This window comes from Felis catus, chromosome E1, assembly GCF_018350175.1.
Source record: "Felis catus isolate Fca126 chromosome E1, F.catus_Fca126_mat1.0, whole genome shotgun sequence".
Lineage (NCBI taxonomy): Eukaryota > Metazoa > Chordata > Mammalia > Carnivora > Felidae > Felis > Felis catus.
Window position 1 is genome coordinate 47,368,943 of NC_058381.1, and position 26,715 is coordinate 47,395,657.

The 26,715-nt window shown below is 44.2% G+C and overlaps 2 protein-coding genes, 1 long non-coding RNA gene and 1 pseudogene across 16 annotated transcripts in view; 1 reads left to right on the forward strand and 3 right to left on the reverse strand.

The window, feature by feature from the left end:
• Positions 1-155: 155 nt before the first annotated feature.
• Positions 156-13,271, reverse strand: LOC101085673 (annotated as a pseudogene).
• A 714-nt stretch (positions 13,272-13,985) lies between these two features.
• On the forward strand, positions 13,986-19,485 carry CE1H17orf58 (chromosome E1 C17orf58 homolog). The gene is made up of 4 exons (XM_003997070.6): positions 13,986-14,141; positions 16,541-17,089; positions 17,333-17,524; positions 18,502-19,485. The coding sequence occupies exons 1-4, from the start codon at positions 14,066-14,068 to the stop codon at positions 18,690-18,692; spliced, it is 1,008 nt and encodes a 335-aa protein (XP_003997119.2). The 5' UTR covers positions 13,986-14,065; the 3' UTR covers positions 18,693-19,485.
• Positions 14,791-17,401, reverse strand: LOC123382007. The gene is made up of 2 exons (XR_006589728.1): positions 17,281-17,401; positions 14,791-15,264 (listed from the first exon to the last, which is right to left on the reverse strand). It is a non-coding gene; the product is annotated as an uncharacterized LOC123382007 (long non-coding RNA).
• Positions 19,486-22,386: 2,901 nt separating the features above from the next.
• BPTF (bromodomain PHD finger transcription factor) overlaps positions 22,387-26,715 on the reverse strand; it is a 147,023-nt gene continuing 142,694 nt past the window's right edge. For 13 of the 14 annotated variants that reach the window (XM_023243981.2, XM_023243984.2, XM_023243983.2 and 10 more), the window contains one exon: positions 22,387-24,583. In XM_023243981.2, coding sequence (XP_023099749.2) covers positions 24,547-24,583 — 37 coding nt within the window. In that variant the 3' untranslated portion in view covers positions 22,387-24,546. Of the gene's footprint in view, positions 25,447-26,715 lie in introns of all 14 variants that reach the window. The other variant, XM_023243978.2, reaches the window with a different exon arrangement.

The window sequence follows — 26,715 nt, forward strand, 5'->3', positions numbered from 1 at the left end:
TTTCTCTCTCTCAAAAGTAAGTGAACATTTAAAAAAAGAAAAAAATTGCCACTTGTTGAGTTAAAAATCATAAACAAATAAATAAATAAATAAATACTAAAAAAAAAATCCCTAGTAACTTAAAACTGCCACACACACACACACACACACACACACACACACACACAAACGGTCCACACCTTTCCTTCTGAAGGTTTTCTGATGCATCATTATCTGCAACTAGTCTTTTGCTATGACACGGAAATGGACAATTGAGACAAAGAGTTCTGAGGCCACTCTTCCACTGCTGATTAAGATTGGGGTGGCAGGTATTGGGGATAATATCTACTTAGCCTTCTGAGCCCTCTGGGCAGACTTGAGACCTTGCCAGCCGCCTTCCTGTCCGCTGCTTTGATGACACTCACAGCAACCGTTTGTCTCCCGTCACGGACAGCAAAACGACCTGGACAGGGATAGTCGCAGAAGCTCTCAACCCACACGGGCTTGCCAGGAGCCGTATCAGTGACGGCAGCATCCCCAGATTTCCAGAATTTGCGGCCACCTTCCAGTTTTTTCCAAGAAAGACAATCCACCTTCTCCTTCAGCTGGGCAAATGTACAAGCAACGTGCACCGGGTGCCTATGCACACAGGTGAACCCGGATGGTTCCGGATGATCACCTGAGCCATGAAGCCACGCTGCTCCCACTGGTGGATCATTTTTGCTGTTGCCAGCCACTTTGGCGTGATGGACATCTTTGGCAGACACATTTTTGAGAGAGACGGGCAGAGAGAGAGGGAGACACAGAATCGGAAGCAGGCTCCAGGCTCTGAGCTGTCAGCACAGACCCCGACGCGGGACTCGAACTCACTAACCGCGAGATCATGACCTGAGCCCAAAGTCAGACGCTCAACCGACTGAGCCACCCAAGCGCCCCTGGCAGACATGTTCCTGACATTGAAGCCTACGTTGTCCCCAGGAAGAGCTTCACTCAAAGCTTCATGGTACATTTCAACGGTTTATTCTTTCACTTTACTTATCCGTACTTCAGTCACAGCATTGACGGGAGCAAAGGTGCCTGCCGGGCCGGCTTCGAAAACACCGACCTCCACATGGCCCACAGGGACAGTATCAATACCATGAGTCCTGCAGATGTAGAGGGGGTGATGCCAGGGCTTGTCAGTTGGACGAGCTGGTGACAGGAGGCGACCCAGAGCTTCAGGCGATGAGGTTCCCCTGCACTGCCCCGTTATGGGGGACTTTCTACCCCCCGAACCAAGCCATGTTAACACCTGGCTCCACCGTGCTGTCACCATTCCAACCAGAAGTTGGCACAAATGCCACTGTCAGGCTCGGAGCCAATTTTCTTAATGTAGGTGTAGATTTCCTTAATGTTCTCATATCTCTTCTGGCTGTAGGGAGGGTCCTGTAGGCCCCCTCTGCTAACACCACAATGAGTTGTTTTGCACCCCGTGTGTAATCCAGACGAGCATGCTCACCGGTCTGCCCATTCTTGGAGGCACCTGCTTCAAATTCACCAGCACTGGCAGCAACAATCAGGGCAGCACAGTCAGCCTGAGATAGGCCTGTGATCATGTTTTTGATAAAGTCTCTGTGCCCTGGGGCATTAATGATGGTAACCTAATACTTGCTGTTTTCTGGTTGTTGGTTTTTTTGTTTTTAATTTTTTACAATCTATTTATTTATTTTGAGAGAGACAGAGACAGCATGAGCAGGAGCCAGGGAGAACGAGAGGGAGAGAAAGAGGGAATCCCAAGCAGGCTCCTCACTGTCAGCACAGACCCCGACGTGGGGCTCGAACTCACGGACCATGAGATCATGACCTGAGCCGAAAGTCAGACACTTAACTGACTGAGCCCCCCATATTAGAGCACCCCTAATACTTGCTGCTTTCAATGGCGATACCACACCAGCTTTCAGTTTATCCAAGACCCAGGCATAGTTGAAGGAGTCCTTTCCCGTCTCAGCAGACTCCCTCTCAAAGTTTTCAATGGTCCAGGAGTGATACACCTGCCCAAATCTACACGTCCGATCATGGTGATATCAATGGAAGTCTTTTCCTTTCCTGTTTTGGCTTAGATTTAGTGGTGGATTTCAGGACACCTGTTTCCTGGCAGTAACTTATGCCCCCCCCCAAAAAAAACCCCACTAGATTGTGAATTTTTAAAGGTCACAGACTCTCATTACGTTTCAGAATATAAGGTGTGTGTCCTTGACATTATACAAAGAATAATCTGTCCCCTAATATTGCCCAAATCTAAGAACTCTCCTAGAGGCTTGACAAACAGGGATGGTCTGAATATGTTACTGGTGTTACTTACGAAAAAACACTTCAGGGCTTCACCAATTGTCCCATTTCCTATCATTTTTCCTTTGTCCCCAAACAGTCTCAGGGGCAAACTGAGGAGTTGGTCAAAGGTGTTTCCAAATAGGCATCTGGGGGTGCTCAGAGTAAGCTTGGTAGGAAGCTGCCCTTGCTGAGGCCCTTGTTGAGTTTAGTGCCTGATTGTGCAGCCCCAGCATCACCATGGGAGGCAGGCTGGCATGCGAGGCAACAATGGCAGAACCCAAAAATGCTGGAATTTGTTGTGTGGCATATAAGCGGGGATGTTTGTACCCACTGGCATTATATTACTGTGGGCCCAGTTATTTAGAGAAATCCATGTTCCCCATGGAAAAGATATATTATACCTAGAATCTACAATAGCATGCTTAATAAATGGAAGAATATGGCAAAATTCAGATATTTGAACTTTTTGCATAAAACTCTCCCTTTCCTTTTAATTGAGTTAGACAAATACCAGCCTTTTGCCAGGATCATGACTTTTTTTTTAACATTTATTTATTATTTTTGAGACAGAGAGAGACAGAGCATGAATGGCGGAGGGTCAGAGAGAGAGGGAGACACAATCTGAAACAGGCTCCAGGCTCTGAGCAGTCAGCACAGAGCCCGACGCGGGGCTCGAACTCACGGACCGTGAGATCGTGACCTGAGCCGAAGTCGGACGCTTAACCGACTGAGCCACCCAGGCGCCCCTGGATCATGACTTTTTGATCTCTACCCCCAATGTGGGGCTCAAACTCATGACCCTGAGATCAAGAGTCGCATGCTCCACCAACTGAGCCAGCCAGGCGTCCTGATTTATTTTAAATTATAGGCTGTTCTATTTGGGGGTTAAAAACATAATTGCTACCAACATATAACATACAAAGAGAAAAGTCATGTATCGTAAGCATGCAGTTCAACCATGTTCACAAACTGAGCACACTTGTATAATCAGCACCCAGATCAAGAAAGGGGATATTACTCACTGCAGAAGCCCTCCCTTGACCTCTTCCAATCACTACCTCCTCCAGGGTGACCAGTAGCCTTATTTCTAACAGCCTTGGTTAGTTGTGCCTCTTTTTGTACTGGATCACTTTGGAATTTAAAAATTTTTAAGATTTTATTAAGCACAGCTATTTGTTAGTATTGTATCAGTCTGAATTTTCAAAATTCATTTAGGAATGTCAGAACAAGGGCCAGAGTTCATATTAAAATGCAATCCAGTAGTATTAATATTCAGAATTATCATACTTTGAAATTTACCAGATTCCAGTATTAAAACTACAGTAAAGTTAACATTTTTCTCTACTCTTCTCAGAAGCCCCACATAAGCAACAAGAGGAAGGAGAAGAACCACATGCAACATCATCAGTGAAACTAGGAGACATCTGAAACCCCTCAAGTAAAAGGAGAAAGGGCTACCAAAAGCAGTGAGGAACTAACAGATTACAGGATGCTCATGGCCGCAGATGTTAGGAAAGGCCAGCAGAGGGCGCTTCTCCAAAGGGAGGGTCACAACCCGAGAAGCAAAACAATAATCCCTTGTTTGCAATGACAAGACTGGGGTGTGTGGACAGCGACTCGTCCTCACAGGGACAGATCCATGTTCTGGGTATGGGTTTGCCTTCCCTGCCTGCCGTGTGTCCGCTCGCACCACCATTCCTGGACTTACACATTGCCAGGACCCACTAGTCCAGGAACCAAGGAGAGATGGGAGTGGTCCCTCCTATTATGACCCCTAAATACTCGCTGAAGAACTGTTTGCTTTCCTGGCCAGTAATCTGGGACTCAGTGGGTCTAGAGGTCCTAGTGCCCAGGGGGGAAATGTTCAGACCAAGAAACACCGTCACTGGTCCATTCATTTGGAAGCTGAGACTGCCCCTTGGCCATTAAGGATTCCTCACGCTGCTGAATCATACACAGACAAAGGGGTCACTGTTACGGACTGAATGTTTATGTTACCCCAAAATCTATATGTTGAAGCCCTAACCCACAATGTTATGGTATTAGGAGGAGGGCCTTTGGGAAGTAATTTGATTTAGATGAGGTCATAAGGATGGAGACTCTTTCTCTCTCTCCTCAAAAAATAAACATTAAAAATTTTTTTTAATTAAAAATAATCATCATTATTAACAATCATTATTAACAATAGATGTTCTTTTTTATTTCATTGTAACATTAGACCAGGAAGTCCTCAAATTAAGAAAGGACACTTTTCTCACTTTTATTATCATTAATTTAAAGGGTTATTTATTGGGGCACTTGGGCGGCTTAGTCGGTTAGGTATCAGATTTCGGCTCAGGTCATGATCTCACAGTTTGTGAGTTCGAGCCCTGGGTTGGGCTCTGTGCTGACAGCTCAGAGCCTGGAGCCTACTTTGGATTCTGTGTCTCCCTCTCTCTCTGCCCCTCCCCTGCTCACACACAGTCTCCCTCTGTCTCTCAAAAATAAATAAACATTTAAAAGAATTTAAAAAAATAAAATAAAAGATTATTTCTTGAGGGGCACCTGGGTGGCTCAGTCAGTTAAACAATTGACTCTTGATCTCAGTCAGTTCAGGTCTTGATCTCAGGGTCATGAGTTCAAGGCCTGCATTGGGCTCCATGCTGGGCATGGGGCCTACTTTTTAAAAAGATTATTTATTGAACTACAAGTATATGTTTATATAGGGTGTTCCAAAAATTTGGAATCAGAATTTTTTTAAACCTTCAAAATTATTTATTTATTTATTTTTACAATAGTAGTTGGTATAGTCATGATAGGAGAAAGCATCCAAGAGAATGGTAGAAACCCCAAGTTGAGCATAATGATTACCTCTAGGAAGGAAAGGAAATTGGATTAGGAAGGATATAAGGGGGCTTCAACTGTGTATTAGTTACCTACTGCTGCAAAAATAAATTCTTACCCCCAAATTTAGCAGCTAAAATAATAAACACTATTAATCACGCTTTCTGTGGCCCTGGAATCTGGAAGTGGTTTTGCTGGGTGATTCTGCTCAGGTCTCTCAAAGACTTCAGTCAAGTTGTAGGTTGTGGCTGCAGTCTCATCTGAAGACTCAACTGGGACAGGATCTGCTTTCAAGCTCACTTATTGGCTGTTAGCAGGCCTCAGTTTCTAACTGGCTATTGGCCAAAGCTGTCAGTTCCTTATCCCATGAGCCTGTCAAAGACTGCCTGAGTGCCCTCTCAACGTAGCAGTGGCTTTCCCCAGAGTAAATGATCTAAAAGAAGGAGAGAATGCACACCCAAGATAAGAGTTCAGACTTTTCGTAACTTAATCTTGGTAGTGTACATTATCACTTCTTCCAAATGCTGTTGGTGACTCGGGCCAGTCCTGCTACAATGTGAGAGGGACTACTCAGGGTGTGAATACCAGGAGGTGGGTCTCACTGGGGGCCAGCTATCTTGGAGACTGACTACCACCAACTATATTTATAATTTTTTAGTGTTTATTTATTTTTGATTGAGGGAGAGAGAGACAGTGTGACTGGGGGAGGGGCAGAGAGAGAGAGGGAGACAGAGGATCCAAAGTGGGCTCTGTGCTGACAGGAGAGAGCCCGATGCAGGTCTTGAACCCATGAACTCTGAGATCATGACCTCGGTTGAAGTCGGACGCTGAACTGACTGAGCCACCCAGGCGCCCCTATTTATAATTTTTAAAAATTAAATGTTTACTCTGAAGTTATGATACCTAAATTGTATTAACTAACCAGTAGTTTCTTTTTTACTTAGATCTCGCTTTGGACATTAAAATTCTTGGAATAATGGAAAAGGAGAGTAATTTTTTAATACTAAGAAAATATGAAGCCAGTATGGAAAAAATTGTTATGATTTGACAACACTGGGTCATGTATATGCGAATATTCACTGTATTATTCTCAATAACTTTCTAAATGCTTGTAATATTTCAATATCAATCAAAAATATCTTCCCTAGGGGCACCTGGGTGGCTCAGTCAGTTGAGCTTCCGATTTCTGCTCAGGTCATGATCTTGCAGTTTGTGGGTTCGAGCCCCGTGTCAGGCTCTGTACTGACCGCTCCGAGCCTGGAGCCTGCTTCGGATTCTGGGTCTCCCTCTCTCCCTGACCCCAAACCCCTGCTCACGCTCTGTCTGTCTGTCTCTGTCTCAAAAGTAAATAAACATTAAAATATATATAGATCTTCCCTTAAAAATGTGCAGGGGAAGAGCATACCTCAAATAATGATGACAGAACTCTGAAGACAATTTTAAGAAACAGTTACGCATTCTCAGGAAAGTATGACAAGACATGCATGATCCCTGTAATCAGGAAATTACAAGAAGGCAGTAGATTGAGATGAAAGAACAATAGGATGGACCAAAAAAGAAACCAACTGAGAATTCTCTAGCCTTAAAATCCATATTGGAAGGAGCCAAAGGCAGAGTAGATAATACTGAACGTGAAATCAGTGACATGACGTGCAGATTCAAGCAAGTCTCCTAGAACAGAAAGGGAAAAGATAAAGAGATAAAAATGATGATAGAGAAGACAAAATTAATCAATCAATCAATTTATTTATTTATTTTTAAGTAATCACCCACTGTGGGGCTTGAACTTACAACCCTGAAATTAAGAGTCACGGGCTCTATCAACTGACTCAGCCAGGTGCCCCGAGAAGATAAAATATGCAGAAGACATGATCAGAAGAGCACTATTAAGGGGCGCCTGGCTGTCAGCGGAAGAGCGTGTGCTCTCTATTGTGGGGTTGTGCCCGAGTTGGGCACGGAACTTACAAAGAAGATCAATATTAAAATACTAACAAGACAGTAGGAATATTTGGCAGATTCTTAAGGTGAAAATGGTGTAGGTGTACAGATAAAAACAGCTCAATGCACCTGAAGCAAAATCAAGTTTTTAGCCTCTTGAAAGAGAAACATTTGAAGTGTTCTTCAGAAATGGTGAATATCTTTTAAAAAATGTTTTTTAACTTTTTAAAAATTTTTCAGACAGAGAGAGACAGAGAGGCAGAGCGCGAGCAGGGGAGGGGTACAGAGAGAGGGAGACGAATCTGAAACAGGCTCCAGGCTCTGAGCTGTCAGCACAGAGCTGGACACGGGGCTCAAACTCATGAGCTGTGAGATCATGACCTGAACCGGAGCCGGATGCTTAACCGACTGAGCCACCCAGGTGCCCCTGGACATGGTGAGTATCAGAACAAAGAGGAGGACTATGATCGATAGTATTCAACAAGGTTTTGAAAGTTCTCATTAATGCAATAAAAAATTACATAAAATTTGAGAAGAGGAGGCGAAATATTTTTTATAGATTACATGGTTTCTTTGGGAAAACCCAAGGGAATCAGTTGAGAATAGTTTGGAATATTTTTGGATATACACAAATTGGGATATACAAAATATAGGGGTATACAAATTGTAGCTTTTCTATACATCTACCAAAACTAGTTAGAAAATACAAAAGAGGGGTGCCTGGGTGGCTCAGTCAGTTAAACGTCTGACTTTGGCTCAGGTCATGATCTCACAGTTCATGGGCTCGAGCCCTGAGTCGGGCTCTGTGCTGACAGCTCAGAGCCTGGAGCCTGCTTCGGATTCTGTCTCCCTTTCTCCCTGCCCCTCCCCCACTCACACTCTTTCTGTCTCTCAAAAATAAATGAACATTAAAAATATATATAGAAGACAAAAAGATCTTTTCCGTATTACATCAAAAATACAAAATATCCAGGAAATAAATTTAACAAGGTATGTTTAGAGCTCAGAAGAAGAAAATGGTAATGTTCTAACAGAGGGAAAAAAGGCTCAAATATAGAGATATGCCATTTTCATGGACAAAAGACAATATAGGATAGTTGTCCTATACTTCCTTTACAAATGAATCTATCCATTTAAAGCAAATTCAGAAAAAATCCAACAAAATTTTAAAAGTTTAGCAGAGTACAATTTGGAAAACAAAACACAGTGATAGACAATTTTTGAAAAGAAAAACATATTATAATATCACAACATCATAATATTATAACAATGTCCTGATGTGGGCATATAGGCTCGAGAGTAGAGGGAGTAACAGAACAGAGTAGAAAATCTAGAAGTAGACTCAAATTTATTAGATGCTAGTACTCTCTATGTTAAAGGTGACATCTCAGATTTAGGAAAGGATGGATTTATTTGCCAATTGAGTGAGACAACTTTCTAGTTATTTTAGAAAAAAATAAATTAGATTCTTACCTCATACTACATATCCAAATAAATTCCAGATGGAATCAAGATTTAACTATAAGCACTAGAAAAAAACATATATATATATACGTATATATATATATACGTATATATATACGTATATATATATATACGTATATATATATATATATATATATATAAACAAAAGGCCGATGTATTTTACCGTACAAAATTTAAAAGTTTGATGGCAAAAAAATCGCTAACAGGTTAGAAATCACGAAAATTCTGCGAAGAAATATTTGCAATATATATATACTGGACAAAGGTTTAAAATTCTTGGGCTAGAAATAGCTCTTAAAAGTCACAAAAGAAATCCTAATAAATAGACAAATAATAAGAACAGGCACTTAATCAAAGAAGAAATCCAAATGGCCCATAAATCCATGAAAAGATACACAATATCACCAGCACTCAAAGGAATACAAATTAAAACAAAAAGAAACCTTTTTATTTGTTTTTTTTTTTTTATTTTTAAAGGTTTTACTTTTAAGTCATCTCTATACGCAACACGGGGTCAAACTCACAACCCCCAGATCAAGAGTCACATGCCATACCAACCGAGCCAGCCAGGTGCCCCAGAAAGCAGCCCTTTAAAAAACAACTCTTTAAAACAGCAAGGATATCAAATAATGATGATTTGATGTCCCAATGAGGAGAAATAGGCATTATTACCTACCTACCCTGATTGTCGGTCAGCGTAAACTGGCGCAACATATTTGGGGGACACATTTCAGCAATATGTGGCAAAAATATTGAAATTATTGCATCTTTCGACTCAGCAATACAATGCCTAGGAATTCAGTCATTAAAAATGACCATGGGGGCACCTGGCTGGCTCAGTTGGAAGAACATGCAACTTTTGATCCTGGAGTTGTGAGTTTGAGCCCCACGTTGGGTGTAGACATTCTTTAAAAATCTTTAGTGGTGCCTGGCTGGCTCAATGGGTGGAGCATGTGACTCTTGATCTCAGGGTCATGAGTTCGACCCCCCCATTGGGCATGGAGCCTTCTCAAAACAAAATAAAATTGAAAATAAAAAAATATTTTTTTTAAGTTTATTTATTTATTTTGAGGGGAGGAGGGACAGAGAGAGGGAAAGAGAGTCCCAAGCAGGCTCCATGCTCAGCTCAGAGCCTGATGCAGGGCTCGATCTTATGACCATGAGGTCATGACCTGAGCCAGTTATCAAGAGTCGAACACTTAACCAACTGAGTCACTCAGGTGTCCTGAAAATAAAAAAAATCTTTTTTTTCATGTTTATTTATTTTTGAGAGAGAGAGAGACAGAGAGACAGAGCCCAAGCAGGGGAAGGACAGAGAGAGAGGGAGACACAGAATCCGAAACAGGTTCCAGGATCTGAGCTGTCAGCACAGAGCCCGACACGGGGCTCAAACTCACAAACTGCAAGATCATGACCTGAGCCGAAATCGAGAGTCAGACACTTAACGGGCTGAGCCACCCAGGCGCCCCACCCCCAACCAGTCATTCTTCAAACCAGAGTTTATGTGGTGTCCCCAGCCACCCTAACTTGCCCTCCACATTGTCAACCACTCCTTTCTCTCTAACGGGTACAGCTTTTTAATACTGCATTTAACACTATAATTGAATGTTATTTTTCCACAAGTGCCTGTGAGCCATGTGAAGGGAGGATTTATGCCCTAATATCCCAGGACCTAGCCTAATCCCCGGGGGGAGTAAACCTAGCAGTTGTCTTCGAAAATCTGACGAACCTGGGGAGACCCCGGTCTCCAACAAGATGGTCCTGAAATCAAAGAACTAGAACATGACCGTAATTTACCTAATGGAAACTAAAGCAAATATTGTATGTACTCTTTTTGAAGAATGATTATGACTGGTATTTCTGGCTTCTAAAACAGTGTCTGGAACAAAGTATTTTGATAACAACCAGTGGTCTGTAATTCGATTCCGGCACTGACCACCCAGAGTTAGTGCAGACCCCACTATTTAAAGGGCACGGTCCACAGCAAGACGGCTCCTAATTCAGACCAACTGGCTACAGATCTCGGGGTTCTCATGATCTCCCTCAGGTGCGATCGTTTTCTACAACTCGCAGAATTCAGGAAAGCACTATACTTATGACTGCAATTTTATTATCCAGGGTACAAATCAGGACCAGCTAAATGACCAGACACAGAGGGTGAGACCTGGAAGGGTCCCACATGCATAGCTTCAGTGTTCTCTTTCCACGGATTAGGGAGTGTCACCCTCCCGGCACATGGGTGTGGTCACCAACCAGGAAGCTCCAATGGATTTTCTTTGGGGTCTCATTAAACAGGCTGGGTGGAATAAATCATTGGTCATCGAACTGAACCCGATCTGTAGCCTCTCTTCCCTCCCTTGGAGGTCAGGCTGGCTCAAAATCCTGACCCTCTAAATGGCAGGATTGGCCTTTCTGGTGAAAGCTGGTGATAGCTCCCATCCTGGGGCTCTCAAGGGGCCCTCCAAGAGTCACCTCATTAGGATAAACTTAGGTGTGCTCCAGGAAGCTTATGAATAACTAAGACACTTCTATCGCTTGGGAAATTCCAAGGGGTTTAGAAGCTCCACGCCAGGAACCTGGCACAAATTCTTTATTATACAACACACAGTAGACGCTCAATAAATATTTGCTAAGCGGAAAGATACACTAAACATACCTGAAATTGGCAGGGGAGAGAAAGGCAGTTAGGCTCTTAGACTCTGTCACCTGACAAGTGTATATACCTATTACGAAGACGGACACATTAGGCTACAAAAAAACCCAATACCGTTAAACATTCCAATCTTATGACAAACTCCCCCTGTTCTGGTTTCTATTACCGAGCACCCTGATGATAATTTGACTTCTCATGTGACTTGTTTATAGAAAGACAACGCTAGCCAGGCTGCCATGAGAGTGCGCGTGTCTGCCCGAGTTGATTTGTCCTTGGAAATTAATAAAGTGGCATCCTGGCTTACACGGATCAGTCTCTTTGAGTTCTGTGTGCCCTGCACCATTCGTGTGGTTTCTGAGTCAGATGCCGCCCCAGACCCAACCCTGGACTCTGGCAAGTTCTTCCAGGCTGGTGCCACCCCAGCAGCCTCTAGGAGCCCGTGGGAGCCAGCCAGCCAGGTCTCTCTGCCTCTACATTTCAGGGTGTGGGGCTTCAGGGCATTCACAACATTCCTGCAACAGAAGAGTTTCGGGAACACCCCAAATTGGATCTGGGAGACTTGAATATAATCTCATGCAAGCAGGTATGTCTGAGATGTGGTTGTAACTGAGAAAGCTTAAGCCTAATTAATTTTATTCCACTTGACTTAAAGAAAGAACACGTGAAAGAAGGGGGATCTGAGGACACCTGTAAACTGGACCTCGAGAACACAAATTTCACAGTGTTTATCCGGTCCTGGCCAGAGGCTGGAGACATTGACGCTGGGATACACAGGCCTTGCAGTAACTGGAGAGATTTGCTCTTTTGGAGGAAATAGAGAACTCACCCCTCTAAAACCCGAATGAGGAAGATTAGCCCACCATGAGCTGCATTTCAGTGTTGTGCTCAACAAGAAAACTTGTGGTTAGTAATTAGATCGCTGAATCCTCTTTACTGTATCCTCTCCATTGCAAATTAGTAAATGACATTCTGGTTTATACATCTTCTTTTTATGAGTTTGGTTAATATGAGTCAGTCCTACAAATCTGATGCATTGACATAAGTGAGTTTCAAGCTGAGGAAAGTTGGGGATCGGACGGCAGAAGATAGTGATCCCCTCCAACATATTGTCAGCCTGTGACTAGCCGGCCAGCTCCTCTCTAGATGAACGTATTTACCTCACTGTCTCCCTCAAACCACAATACGCGGGATTCAGGAAACTGTTCCACAGTATCCCTTTAAAAAAAAAAAAAGTTTATTTTTGGTGATCTCTACACCCAACATGGGGCTCAAACTCACACCTGGAAATCAAGATCTGCGTGCTCGTCTGACTGAGCCAGCCAGGTGTCCCTGTTCTACGGTATCCTTGAATCACATTCTCTTTGGATGCCTCCCGTGGCTCCGTGGTCTCACAACCCTTCAAAGCAGTCTGCTTTCTAGGAGATCTTGGTGGGGATCCTGAGGATCTTTGGATCCTCAAGGATCTTGAGGATATCTTTTCTTAAATTAGAATGAAGCCTGTCACCTTACAACTTTTGCCTACTGGTCCTTTCACAAAATATCACAGATGTTTTTGCGTCCCTCGGCTGCTTAGCCTCAGTTCCTGTGAAGGAACTTGGCGGTGGAATCAAGCCTTCTCACTCCCCTGTTGTTCTCCCAGCCTCCCGGGGTCTTTCTGGAAAACGTGATCCCCCCCCCCCCCCCCCCCGAATCTGGTCAGCCCGCGAGCACTATTATTTTTGAGACATGAGATACGGGTGCAGTTTGTTATTTCTTTTAGCGCTACATCTCACTGCTGGCTCGTACGCTCCAGTTGAAATGCATTCATCTCAGTGCATTTCCCCTTCCTTTTGGACTTGAAGCTGTTGGAATGAGACACACAGTGGCAAGGTTGTAGGCTTACCTTTGGGGAAGGTCCCCCTTTGGGGAGCGCCCCCTTTGGTGAATGCTGTTTCTGTTCAGTCTGAGGAAGAGGGTCCTTAGCTCAGGACTGATGTGTAGAGCTGTTCTGAGAATTCAGACCTAAGCTGTGAATGAGTATATTTTTCTTAGAGAGAGAAAGAGAGAGAGAAACCGACCTACCTTTCTCGGGGAGAGGAGCCATCGTTAGAGACCTGGGAAGGTGTTTTCCTCATTTTTATCTCCTAGCACCTGGTTGGGTAAAAGGCACTCAGCATGGGCTTGATGAATCTAGCCAAGGAGATACCAATTTCAATTGAGAGAGAAGGAAAAAAAAAAAAAAGAGAGAGAGAGAGAGAGAAAAGAAAGGAAGGAAGGAAGCAAAGGAAAGGAGAAGAAAAGCTATCTTGCTTAAGGCTGTTTTTCCTTCTGGTTCTAGAATATAAAAATGGCATATATAGTAAAATAGCTTAAGCAAACCTAGGTTTGGTTTCTCTTAGAATCCCTGACACATTCCCGGATGAATTCTTCCCTGTCATCTTGAATCCCTTCCACAAGCCCAAGTTGTCTTCAGCACTAATTTGCCTATTTGTTGACTTAATCTGGAAAAAACTTCCTATCACTCATTCTCCCCCCACCCTGTCCCTTAGCCCCTCAACACCCTTATTCCCTCCACTTGCCACCCCACCCTCTCCCCACCCCCCCACCCCAGTCCGCAAACCCACACGGGTTTCAGGTTTAGGATTTGATGTTGTCACTGCCCACGGACATTCGCAGGGACAACTTTGAGAGGCCATGTGCTCGTCCCCCCTTAGGAAGTGAGAGAAATCCCTGCAGCTCGGTTTTGTTCCAATGGTCTGTTCAGTGAGTGATTCCCGTTTCCCCAAAGGCTGCCCCTCATTAGCATGAACGGGGGTGGGGGTGTGGAGAAGGGGTGGGGGGAGAGAAGGAGCAAAAGCCCAGGCTCGGTTTTAGAGCCTGGGAACCGTGTCTACGAAAATGACAGCTAGAGCTTTCTGGCTCCTCTGTTTGATCGTTGGATCATCTCCCGAAGCCCCAGTGGCGGAGAGAAAAGGTAAGATCGGTGAAATGCTGAGTCCTGGGAGAGGAGCAGGGGTGGGGTGGGGGGTGGGGGGACTGGGGAGAGGGCGCGCTGAAGGGCGGGACGAGAAAGGGGTCAGAGTTTGCAGGAGAGGGGACTCCCGGTCCGCGTTCGTGTTCGAAAGGAGCAAAATGTGTCCCCAGGATTTTGTGTGTCCTGGCAGCCTTTTCGGAAAGAAGCCAGTTCAGCTACTGAAATGATCTCGAGCGAGCCGGGCAGGCTGGAGAAAACTTTGCATGTTAAGTAGTTGCTCCATCGCAGAGGAGGGAAAGTGTCAAAAGGGGTCGCGGCGTGCCTTTCGGGCGCCGTGCGGGCCGGGCTCGCAGGACGCGGCGGGCGGCGGGCGCCCCGAGGAGCGCGGGGTCCGCCCTGCGCCCGGGCCCGGGTCCCGCGGGCGATCCGAGGCGCTGGGTGCGCCCGCCGGGGCTGAGGGCGACGGGGAGCCCACATCGGGCATTTCTCCCCTCTCACTGCAGCCCCAACGAATGGCCCAGGGATACCTGAGTCTTTAAAACACACACACACACACACACACACACACACACACACACACACACACAATTTCATGCATGAGATGAAAAATAAGTTACTGAGGGTATGAAACAGGGGTTCTCTGCAGGGAGAGGTTTTTGTTTTGCTTTTATTTGGATGTTCTCTTCGATTCACTATCTCTGGGAAAAATAGCTTCCGCACCTCACGGGGGCAATTCACTTTGGGTTATTTTTCCACATGGAAATTGAATGACTTCAGTGGCATTTAACCCAAATATCAGACAATCTTTCCCATGACAACAGATGGTGATATCAATGGGGAAGCAGTTGTGAGGTCAACAGTTGACAGTCAGGAATTGGATATCCACCAGAACTTTATTCAGCTGTGTATGGCACAGCGTTGGCCATAATGAGTCAGAATCAACCTCTCTGCAAAACATGAACTGTAACCAGCTATTATTGCTGGGTGAAAGCTGATTTTAAAGGAGATTGTCAATTGGGCAAGATAAATCACTTTAAATGAGGTGTTGCGAGAGCTGCGAACCGGCAGACCAAGCTCTTCAGTGCAAGAGGAGAGAAATGCCAAAAACCAGCCGTTGAAACAACTGAAAAAGAAAAATAAAGACTGTTTCTTGTGCCTCCTTTGGAGGGGCACTGGGACCCAGGCAAACGGGGAGGTGATATTGTGTAACTGGGCATGGAAGGCTGCCCAGCTCCCAGGCTGGCTGAAGTTTGCTCACTAACCTGTCTGCAGAGCTGGGGGAAATCATTAATAATTCTAAAAATTTGTTCTCATGCCATAATCATTGAAGATATTTTTTTTGTTTGTTGGTTTTCCTCCACCAGGGCAGGGCGGGGAGGTGGGGGGGGGAATGTAAGTGATGTGTGTGTGCTTTTATACTTAACCAGGGACCTCTGCCTCCCAGCCATGCTTTAAAAATCTTTCCTAGCTGTGGTTTACTAGTATGTGGTGTCCAAGAAGCCAGATAAAAATCCACTCACAGAGACCAAGATGACAGTGTAAACACGGATGGGAAAACCAAATAGTTCTGTTGTCAGGGGCGCTCAAACAATTAGGAGAACCTGTAATATGAGACCTTTCCCCCTGGGGTTTGCTCTTGGTACTTTCTCAACAAACTGTACATAGCAAAAAGGCGGATGTTTACACACACACACACACACACACACACATATATATATATATATATATATATATATATATATATATATTAAACGGCAAAAAGAGTTTGTTAACCACAGCCGTCAGTTGTGTTTAGCCCTTAGAACAGATAGGTTGGTGCAATTTTAAAAGCTATAGATTTGAAAAGGTTCCCTAGCAAAATGCAATGTTCCCATGGGGTGAGAACTTCTTCCTTGGTTGGCCTCGTTCTCAGAGGGCAAGACCCTCACCTCGGTCTTCCTGCGGGGCCTAGGAAACCCGTGCTCCGCTCGGACCTGAAGCCGGGGAGGCTTCCCTCCCCTCATCACAGGGGCGCCTTCGTCTCCCCCTCGCGTTCCCTCTCCTTCACTTCCAGGGCTCCCGGCCTCCCCATCGCTCCTCTCGCAGGTGCCTGCTAAGTTTCTACGGTCCCCCATCTCTCCTCCCCCAGGGCCCTTTCTCTCCCACCCCCGCCCCCGCCATCGGCCTCTCCTCCCCTCCGCAGCCTCGTCGGCTCAGCCCGCCTTCCCACCTCCCTCAACCTCCCCGGCCTCCCCACTCGGCCTCCCCACCCCTTCCCACTGGGTCTCCCTCCCCTCTCGGCCCCTCCTCCCCTCCCGTCCCCACTCGGCCTCTCCTCCCCTTCCCACAGAGTCTCCTCTCCCCTTCCGGCCTCTCCTCCCCTGACGGCCTCCCCGGCCTCTCCTCTTTTTCCCCTACAGCCTCGCCGCCCCACAACAGGAAGCCCGACCCCGGCGGCGGCCCGAGCGCGGAGGAGACGCCGGGGCCCCGGGCGCAGCCGGTCCCTGAGGCCCCCCGGCGGCCGCGCGCAGCCGAGGCCGCTCCCCGCGCTTGGTCCGACCCGCGACGCCGGAAGCCCCCGCCGCCCGCCGAGAACCGGGCCGGCTTCCGGGAGGCCGCGCGCGCGCCCGCCGGCCCGCCGAGCCCGCGCCTCGCGCAGGCCGAGAACCGCGCCTCGCCGCGCCGCGTGCCCGCGCTGGAAGACTCCCCGCGGCGCGCGCGCTCGCGGGCCCTGCGCTTCCCGGCCGCGCGGCCGCCCGCGCGCGCCGCCGAGGATCCCGCCGGCCCCGCCCACCCCAACCGGCCGCGCGCCGCCGCGCCGCCCCCGGGGCCCGCGCCCGCGCCGCCGCCGCCGCCGGCGCCGCGCCTCAGCCTGCCGCGGAGGGACGCGGGACCCGGCACCGAGCCCTGCGAGCGCGCTTGCAGAACGGACCTGGACGAGCGCGAGTCCTACTGCGCGAGCGAATTCGGTGAGCCCCGCCCCGCAGCTCCTCCCGGGTCCGGGCTGCAGAGCCCTGGCCGCGAGGCGAGCCTCTCCGAACCCAGAGTGCCGGGCTGTGCTCGCGGACTCCCCTAAGGGCAGACCCTGGAGAAACCCACCCACTCGATCCTGCAGTCCTCAGACCCGTGTGGACTATTTCGTGGTGTGTGCAAAACTCACTGGGGAAAGAGAGGAAATGCGTTTCTCCAAACTCTTTGTTTTTTGAAAGCAGCAGTGAACGGAATCGTGCATGACGTGGACGTGCTCGGCACAGGGATCCGGCTGGTGACTCTTCTGGTGGACCGGGACGGGCTGTACAAGATGAACCGCCTGTACATCACTCCGGACGGGTTTTTCTTCCGAGTCCACATTTTAGCCCTAGACTCCTCCAACTGCAATAAGCCATGTCCAGAATTTAAACCTGGTATTGAAACTGATCTGACCACTTTCTATACGGACTTTGTCACCACTTGTAGCTTGGGTGCCACAGCCTCGTCTGTCGGTCACCCCAGTACCGGTGGGTGGGGGAGAGTACTCGAAAATGAATGGTTTGCAGACGACAGGTATCTATTTCGGTCACTCCGATTCCAGCTCCACCAGCCTCCCCCGAGCTTCTGGTTTAAAGGTGGGAACGGCGTGTTTTGGCACAAAGCGGGCACTCAGATTTTTTTTGTTGACAAACGGAGTGATGAAACAGCGTTGCCAGAGGGATGCCTAAGAGGCTTTTCGGAAAAGTTTAGAAAAGTCTTTTTTTGGAGGGTGGGGGGTAGGAAATACCCACTCCCACATCCTCCTAGAGGTGTGCTCTGGAAAATCCTCCTGATACATTGTGATTAAGACCTTTGTTTTGTCATGTTGGCAGGTTACAGGCTGACTATCTGGTTATCTTCTAAAAGGTCACCAGACTGTTTCCACCTGTTGTTTGAGGGTGAAATGTCTGAGAATCAACATATGCAGCAAGATAATAGATTCAAGCTTAGGCTTTTTTTTTTTTTTTTAAGGATTTTATTTTGGGGGCACCCGGGTGGCTCAGTCCCTTGAGTGTCTGATTTGATTTTGGCTTAGGTCCTGATCCCAGGGTCCTGGGATTGAGCCCTGCTTCCAGCTCTGCGCTGAGCGTGCAGCCTGCTTGAGATATTCGCCCCCCCCCCCACCCCGCCCCGCTCACGGGTGCTCTTCTCACTAAAATAAAAATAATCATGAAAAAAGATTTTAGAGTAATCTCTACACCCAACATGGGGTTCGAACCCACAACCCCAAAGATCAGGAGTTGCACACTCCACCGAATGAGCCAGCCAGGTGCCCCAAGCTTAGGCATTTCTTGACAGTCTCAACATTTTCTGTTCCTTGGCTTTTAAAAGACACTGTGAATTTACATTTTGGTTACTTTTTTTTTTTTAGGCAGCAGGTATATTGTGATGGGTCACATCTACCATAAGAGACGGCAGCTCCCTACAGCTCTCCTTCAGGTCCTGAGAGGACGGCTCAGGCCAGGAGATGGCCTGCTCAGGAGCAGCAGCAGCTATGTGAAGAGATTTAACCGAAAAAGGGATGGGCAAGTTCAAGGTGCAATTCACACCCAGTGTGTTTGAAATGTACTACTGTCCTTGCCCTTCTGGATCATAAGAGACTTGGCTGTCAGCAACGAGACAGGCAAGGTCTGTCTTCGTGTAATGGGGTCTTCCTGTGGAGTGGGGCACACAGCTCCTTCGGGAAGTGATTGCGTAGTTCCAGCTCGAATCCTGAAATTGCCACTTTCTTATTTACAAAATGCTTCTTCCGTGGTATGCTTCTGAGCTGCCTGGCAAAGTTATTCAACTCTAGGGGCACTTACTCACACGGCTCAGATAACTGACCTGTCCAGTTAACAGATCACTGCTTCATGGTGTTTATTTTTAATTATTTTAATTTAAATACATTCTTCAGTAGAAATAGTTCACAAAAAAACATTTCCTTGATTTTAAATATACAACTTTGAATAGGTTATATCGCGTATCAAACCAAATTTCATACTAAAACCATCACATTTTAAATTCTGTACATAACAGTAAGTGCACTAGTCAGAAGACATATATGAAATGTCATTTAGATCAAACACTAGGGTCAGAGCTCAAGACAAGTATTAAAGTTTTACACTTAAAAAGTACTAACGGGCTTAATTCAAGCAAAATATTATTCAACCAAGTGTTCCTGATGTACCAAAATGTAAGAAATAGTTTGTTTTCATGCCTCCCTGCTCCTAAAACATATGTTGTGTGCCGAACTGGCAACACAATGTCTATCCCAATGCTAGACATATTCTGGGCGTATCTGATGTCATTTTTCTATTAAGACCAAGTATCATGTTTGTGTTTGTCAAGTAGTAAATCTTGCCTTGAAATCAGATCTTGGATGCACCTGTTTTGTTTGTTTGTTTTTTTAGCCTCACTCAGCTCTAAAGGTTTAGGAAAAAGCCCTTCTCGAACTTACTCCAAAAACCCTGGAACCAATAGTCAATGACAGCTTGCAAATATGTGAATTTTAAACACTTGCCGGTTAGTTTGCAAAAGGTAGAATCACTAGCTGTATTTAATATCGATTTTATACTGGAGTCCACAAAGACATTAACAATTTTTTTTCAGAAGACCAAGCTGCACATCAGTTAATTTGAAACCTGTGGATAGAGACACGGATAATCCATGGTTGAATCCATGGTTGCATGAGGAAAGATAAACAGGAACTGAGCTGAAGGGAAAAAAACCAGCCTATGTGGTCCTAAAGGAGATGCGCTCCGGGAGCTCAAGATGTGTCTTTAGACAGTCTTGATGGCACACGGAAGCACTGTATACATGAAGGATGTTGAGGCCAGGACGATAGAGCATCCACAAGGAAGTTAGCAGCAGTAGCATTAAGATGTAACATCTGATTGTGTGGGAGATACTATTACCTGGTGTGTCCCAAACGGGGGGGGGGGGGAGGTTAAGGGATAAAATAACATTGGAGAGGTTCTGACTGTTCTGTGGTAAAGCGTTATTCAGGGATTTTTTAGAGAATTTTCCAAAAGTGAGTCTTGCTAAAACTTACTAAAAATCATGGTAGAATTGCTTCTTGGGAATGGATCAATTGCGTTGTAGCACCGACTATCAGCCAGTAGAGGAAGCAGCAATTGAAGAGCTTCTGGCTGTTTTTTTTTTAAGAGTAAAGATTAACAGACATAAGTTGTGCCAGTCACAAAAACCAAGGCAGAATTTTTCAGTGTGAAAAAGCTAAGTGGTAATCTCGACCAACACGGTGGGGAAAATTGCAAAACGGCCAAACGGATAAATTATCGGCTGGATGGTTGGAAGTTAGAATAGTTACAAGGGTTCTTCTATAAATAGCTTTGGATTAAAAGGGAGGGGAACACATCACTTTGACAGAAGCCTGAGGGTTAGGGTTAGGGTTTGATTAGACTGATTTGATGATAGTTTGAGTTTTGGAAACACACAAAACGGCAGAACCGTGTGATCTGTGTGACGCGTGGTCATACGGTTAGTGCGTACGTCCCGGCAAACACAAGCAGGCCAGCTTTTTAGGAGCTGCCCAGGGTTATGGCCATCGTTCAAGACCAGGTTGCAACGAGAGACAAGTGAGGCTCCAGTGAGAGCAGTGGTGGGCGGGGGTGTGTGTGCACAGGAGGTGGTAAGACGGAGAATCCCAAGTTGGGCAAAAAAGGTTAAGAAGAATTTCATTGGCCACAATCTGTAATTTTATGGAAACATTTAAGTAGCAAATTCACTGTAGTTCCTAATCCTTTTGTCCTGATAGATTTTTCTTAGTACGTGTGTTTGTGCGCCAAAGACTAAAAGGCTATGTGCGCTGGCAGTAGTCTCTCAATAGAACACTCCATTGCCTTCGAGAGGAACTCGGTACCATCCCTCCTTTGAATTAAGCTGTTAGAACTCAAGAAAAAAAAAAGTACTTGTCTTGCTTTCAGGTCTATAAAAAAATATATGCCTTTTTTGGGTACTGACTTTTAAGTTTTTAAAAGACATCATTTGGCACTGTTTGTTTAAATTCCTTCCATCGTTCTTAAGGTGGCTCAAACAGCCTATATGCAGACACCTAAAAACTGGCCTACCAATTGCAATTACAATCCCCGTTTCAAGTCTGGGACTTTATTATTTAAAAAAATAGAGCTTTTCTTTAGTTGAATTTGGTCCAAATTGGATCAAATGGGGTGTGATCTCCTAAGAAACGTCTTTCTCAGTAGTTTATCCAGAAGTATCGCTCAGAATAGTTCGTATTATTAAAAATACTTCTCAGCTGGCTCTTCCCCTCCAAACACTTAATAAGACACTGCTTTGCCCATGAGGTGGCGCCATTCTCACATTCAGGACTAAACTGGACGCCTCCGGGGAACACCCTCAATCACGGAAAGAGCAGGGGCCCCCACTACCGTGCAGCTGTCTCTAGCTCAGCCCGTCCACGCACACTTAAAAGGTCACCACGAGGCTGGCTCCTTTAATATCAGAAACACACAAAGATGAATACAAAGAGGGGAAGAACATCGATTTACAGATTCCGGGAAGGTAGATTATAAACAACGGCAAAATCTCAGGGTCTCTAACACTCCAGGCCATTTAAAGTATAAAAAGGCATTGTTTTACTTTAGAAAATAGCTCTGAAAGTTCACAAAAAAATTTTTTTAACCTACTGCAGGGCATTAGCTAAAATACAAATCCTGCAGAATCTGGATGGGAGAAAAAAGCTTTACCGGTATTATGAAAATACTTATTATTATGAAACGTTTTCAGGGACTGTGAACTTGGCAGATGAGACCCCCAAGCACCAACAGTTTTTGGCCAAGGACACCTACTAGATGCAAATTCAATATATTTACAAGACGAAGTAGAAAAACCCTAACCACGTATCACAAATGTGCATTCTACTACTCGGACTATTGAAAGGAAAACAGCTATAATACGTGTATCTTATGGAATCGGAGGAGCCTGTCAGAGAATACTCGTAGAAAAGCAGCTTGTGAAATTCATTATGTAAGAATGTATGTTTTTCAAAAATGACTTTTGAAAGACTGAAGCTCTATTAAGTTGATAAAACTATAAAATGCCTATTTATATGGTGGCAGAAATTGCCAAAGGCTTTGTTGTTAAATGCACACATGAAACTAACAACTTCCTGGTCTGAGGATCCCCATAAAATTTACCTTTTTTTTGGTACAATTTGGCAATGCCAATGGCTACAGAAAATATATCAACCAACCAACCAACCAACCAACCACTGTTTCATTAGAAACTGCACCAAATCCAATGTCAAAAACATTACTTTATTTTTCTAGGATGAAACGTCCTATTACGTACAAAAAGAATTGCTGTTTAGAATTTGCCACAATCTGTTAAAAACATAGCAATCTATTGCCTACAGGTAGGAAAGTTCTTGCCGCAACAAGTTTTAAATGATTAAGCCCATATATATCTATATCTATATATATATATATGAATAAATAGTACAGAAATACTGTGACGTGATGAGATGCAGAATAATTTTATAATTCATTAAACTGTAGGACTCTTGCATCAGCACAGTGCATACAATAGGTAACATTTTCTTGAAAAGTAAAAGGACAAAATAACCTGTAAATAACCTGTATTTGACTACTTCCGTGTTAGTATTTTAAGCAAAAACTCTGTTTCCACGTTTTCATATTGAGCAGTTAGTCTCCTTAAGTTTGTAAGCAGAGCTTTAAGTGACATTCGTATGTACAAAAAGGAATGGGCTTCTTGAGATAAAATGAACCCAGAACACCTGCACACCTGAGTCTGTAATAAGGAAGAACTGGGAACTGGAGCCACCTCTTTCTTTTAAGAAACTAAGGTCTGGGAAAGGCTTTGCATAGCAGGGTGATATTAAACAGAAGGAAACTTTAAAAACATGATTAGACAAATTCCAGAAACCGGTAGGACAAAGCTAATGCGCATTAGTGCAAAATCTAGTAAAATTTTTGCAAAGCTCCACAAACCACCTACGGCAGATGTTACAGAAGCGATTATTACAACACAGTAACACAACATGGAAGGGTAGAACACCGAAAGGAAAAATCTGCAAAGTATACCTTCCTCTGTTGTTTCCATCTTTTCCCATACTTGCTTACACTACTTTTTAGGAGGAAAAAAACAAACAAAACACCCCCCAAACCCAGACAACTCAACCAATAAACAAAAAATACAAAATGGATCATGTCATCTAAAAAACGCCCTTCATAAAATAGAAGTAGCTGTCCGTAACTGCTAATTTGCCTGGTATGATATAACGTACACGTGAGGGCAATGTGTATTTTGCCACATTACCTCTTTTATTAGTACGATCAATTGATACAACAGGATTAGCACCCCTGAAGATTTTTCTTGGATGTAGTGACAGTGGGCTGGGAATTCTAAAACGAAGGGCCACTATCATCCTGGAGAAACTCAGGTACAATGAAGTTCGTCGGCCTTTTGTTTACCTTGTGGCCCTCCCTTTCCCCTCAAAGGCTTACAGATAATCATTAGCGCACATTCAAAGACACCATCTGTGGGAGAAAAATGATCTCCATTTATTTTGTTTCATATACATCCATAGTTGAATTTTAATACAAAAAGAAAAAAAATTAGAATCTGACAAATGTTTACAAACAAGATACCTTCAAATAGATTTTACTCAGTTTAGCCTGGTGCAGAGTAAATGACAAATTGTACTGTTATATTCAAGGCAACAGAGTCTGTAGTCCAGGACCACTTAGCCCAACCCTTATGCAAGCTTAATTTTTATCTACCATGAACAATAAACTCATTGTTGATTCCCAGTTGTGTGTGTGTGTGTGTGTGTGTGTGTGTGTGTGTCTGTGTGCACGTGTGTACATAGCAGCTCCTTTCATAGAAAGAAAAGACATCTAGAGGTCGTCTTGTACTTTTACCTACAGGAATCATGATAAGATATGGATTACATGAAACCGGGGCTGAATTTTATAAGAAAAAATAATTAGCTGACAAATGAGGGCAGCAATAAAAAAGCATCTTTTTTGCAACAATAAATAAATACAGTCAAAAGTTTTCTGTGAGACTAAACCAGCTTCTTCACTGAAGAGCAGACGTGGCATTTCCATGGAGTTACACTTGACCCCATATTATCTTTTTTTCTTGCTTTCTTTTTTCTTTTTTTTTTTTCTCAATAAACAAAGTTTTCCCGCTTCTGCCACAATAGTAAAACCATTTGATCTTGACAAGATAATGGTGTCGTTGACTTTGCTTTTCCCTTGTCCGTTGGACAAAATTGGCCAAGAATATAATTGGACTGTTATGACCAATAAAAACGAAGTTTAGGTCAAGTCTTGTCAGGATAACCTGACTAAAAACATCTGGCTCCTTAATTTAAAATAGTTCAGACAACCAGATTCTTGCTGTGTTTTATGTTAGGTTAACACGCTGAACTTTAAGAAGCTGTAGACTGCAGTTTGTTGTTATGAGACCTACAGAATACAGAAAAAAGGGAACAATTAAGCACCCTTCATTTTTGAAAACAATGATGCTTTATGTGGATGCCAAGGTCAGTCTGTCTGGGGGAAGAAGCAGCCATGTTCTTTCATTTACCCTTGGCAAGCAAATATATGAGAACAAGTAAGAAACTGTTAACCTACAATAGAAATTTTCACTGTACACTGAAACATGATAGTTCACTGGAAAAAGCCATTATTAAAATATATATATATATATATTCATCTAATAAAGATTATACATTTTTAGCCAATGGGACAGATAGAAACATTTACAGAGGCATTACCATTGTGGTAAAGGTATGTGTGTGCGTGTGTGTGTGTGTGTGTGTGTGCGTGTCTGTGTGTGTCTCTGTGTGTGTGTGTGTGTGTGTGTGTGTGTGTGTGTACGTACATGCTTATTTACATTGATTCGGGGAATATGAAGAAAAAATTATATTAAAAAAAAAAGAAATAGCAGTATTAAAATCACATTTTTCTATTGAAGTCCAGAAAGTCTCCTCTCTAGTTTCACAGTTTTATTCACAACTTTCGTTAGTAAAAACCACACTCCTGCACAGCCGCCAGGACTAAGTCAGAGTGCGGTCTACTGCAGCAGTGTGGATAAATACAGCATTCCAGGAGTTTACAATTCTTAAGTACATTGTTCAACATGGCCGCTAGAATAAACCATTTACTACTGTACATATATTTTTAACATTAAAACATTAAATTAACTAGTATGAACTTTGTGGGGGGGCAATTTTGAATTAGGTAATCACGTGGAACAATAAAAGAAAGAGTGACCCCAACATCCAGTTCTGATTCCAGTTAAAAATTCAGACTAAAGATATCAGAATCTGTAAGAAAAGAAAGAACATGGATGGTATAAATGATGAATTGTAACAAAGCACAGTAATGAAAATAATGTGCGAACAATGCTAGAGATCATAAATTAAAAATGGGGAAAATATGGCAATGGAAATACTGGAAACCCATAAATCAATCCCATTTCAATGAATGGCTACATGTAGGTTTCATTCTTAAATGCCTTAAATCTGGAAAGCAACAGAAAAATTCCTTAAAATCTCCTCACATTTCATCTTACAGAATTGAGCAAACTTGTCAATTTGCTCCCACGTTCCTTAATGAAGATTCTGTGAACTCAAATAAAATAAAAAGCTGCAAAAAATAAATGGGTGACAAGCTCTCGTAAGTGGCCCCTGTACTGTGCAGACCCAGCCCCTGGACCTCCTCCTTTCCCCAATTTCTTTGTTTCGCCACAAGCCCGCAGATGCTTTCTCCTCCTTCATCGGCAGCTGCTACCATTCCCACTCTGGGTTCTGCCTGCAAGCCTGGCATGGCAGCAGGGTGGGATTCAAATCCCCCAGTTTCCACCTCACAGTTACTAGCAAAGGCTAAAGCCTTTCCAATTAAAAAAGGGCAACTATAGAAATTTAACTGGAGGAATAACTGCAAGAGGTGCAAATAAAAAAGCAGGGAGAGACTGAAACTAAGTTGTGGTCCTCTTATCCCAATATTTACTCAACCTGAAGCCAAGCCTCCCTAGGATCAATTACTTTGAACTCCAGTTCGTCGGCAGGTAGAGTTCTCATGCTGCTATTTCTCGTTTAAGCAACTTCATATCGCTTAAATCCTGCTACAGCAAATGATAACTAAGCTCACATAACCATTTTCCCACCTCTCTTCTTGAATCCAACTTTTACTTCTAATTTTAAATTAAATCTTACTGTGCTTTGTCTACAGGTTGATTCTAAAAGCTGAACATCAACGCCCTGTTTACATTATTGTGACTATGTAAATATTTTTCTCCTTGTGCCACCTACTCCTTTGCTAAGAGGGCATTCTTAGCATTCCTACACAACTTTATGGTTTTCATGGGATCTTGAATTGCCTTCCATTTTTTCCCTCTTGCATTCTTAAACTAGTAATTATCTAATGTATGAACCATTTCTCCCGCCAGACACCTTCCTCTTGAGAATGCTCCATTCTCCTGCTCCAGTTTGGACTCCCTGCTGCATTAGCCTGCTGTATCAATGTCGTCATGAGTTAGAGTGATTCATATTATTTTCCTGAACCGCTTGTTTCTTGGATCCAAGATCTTTTGT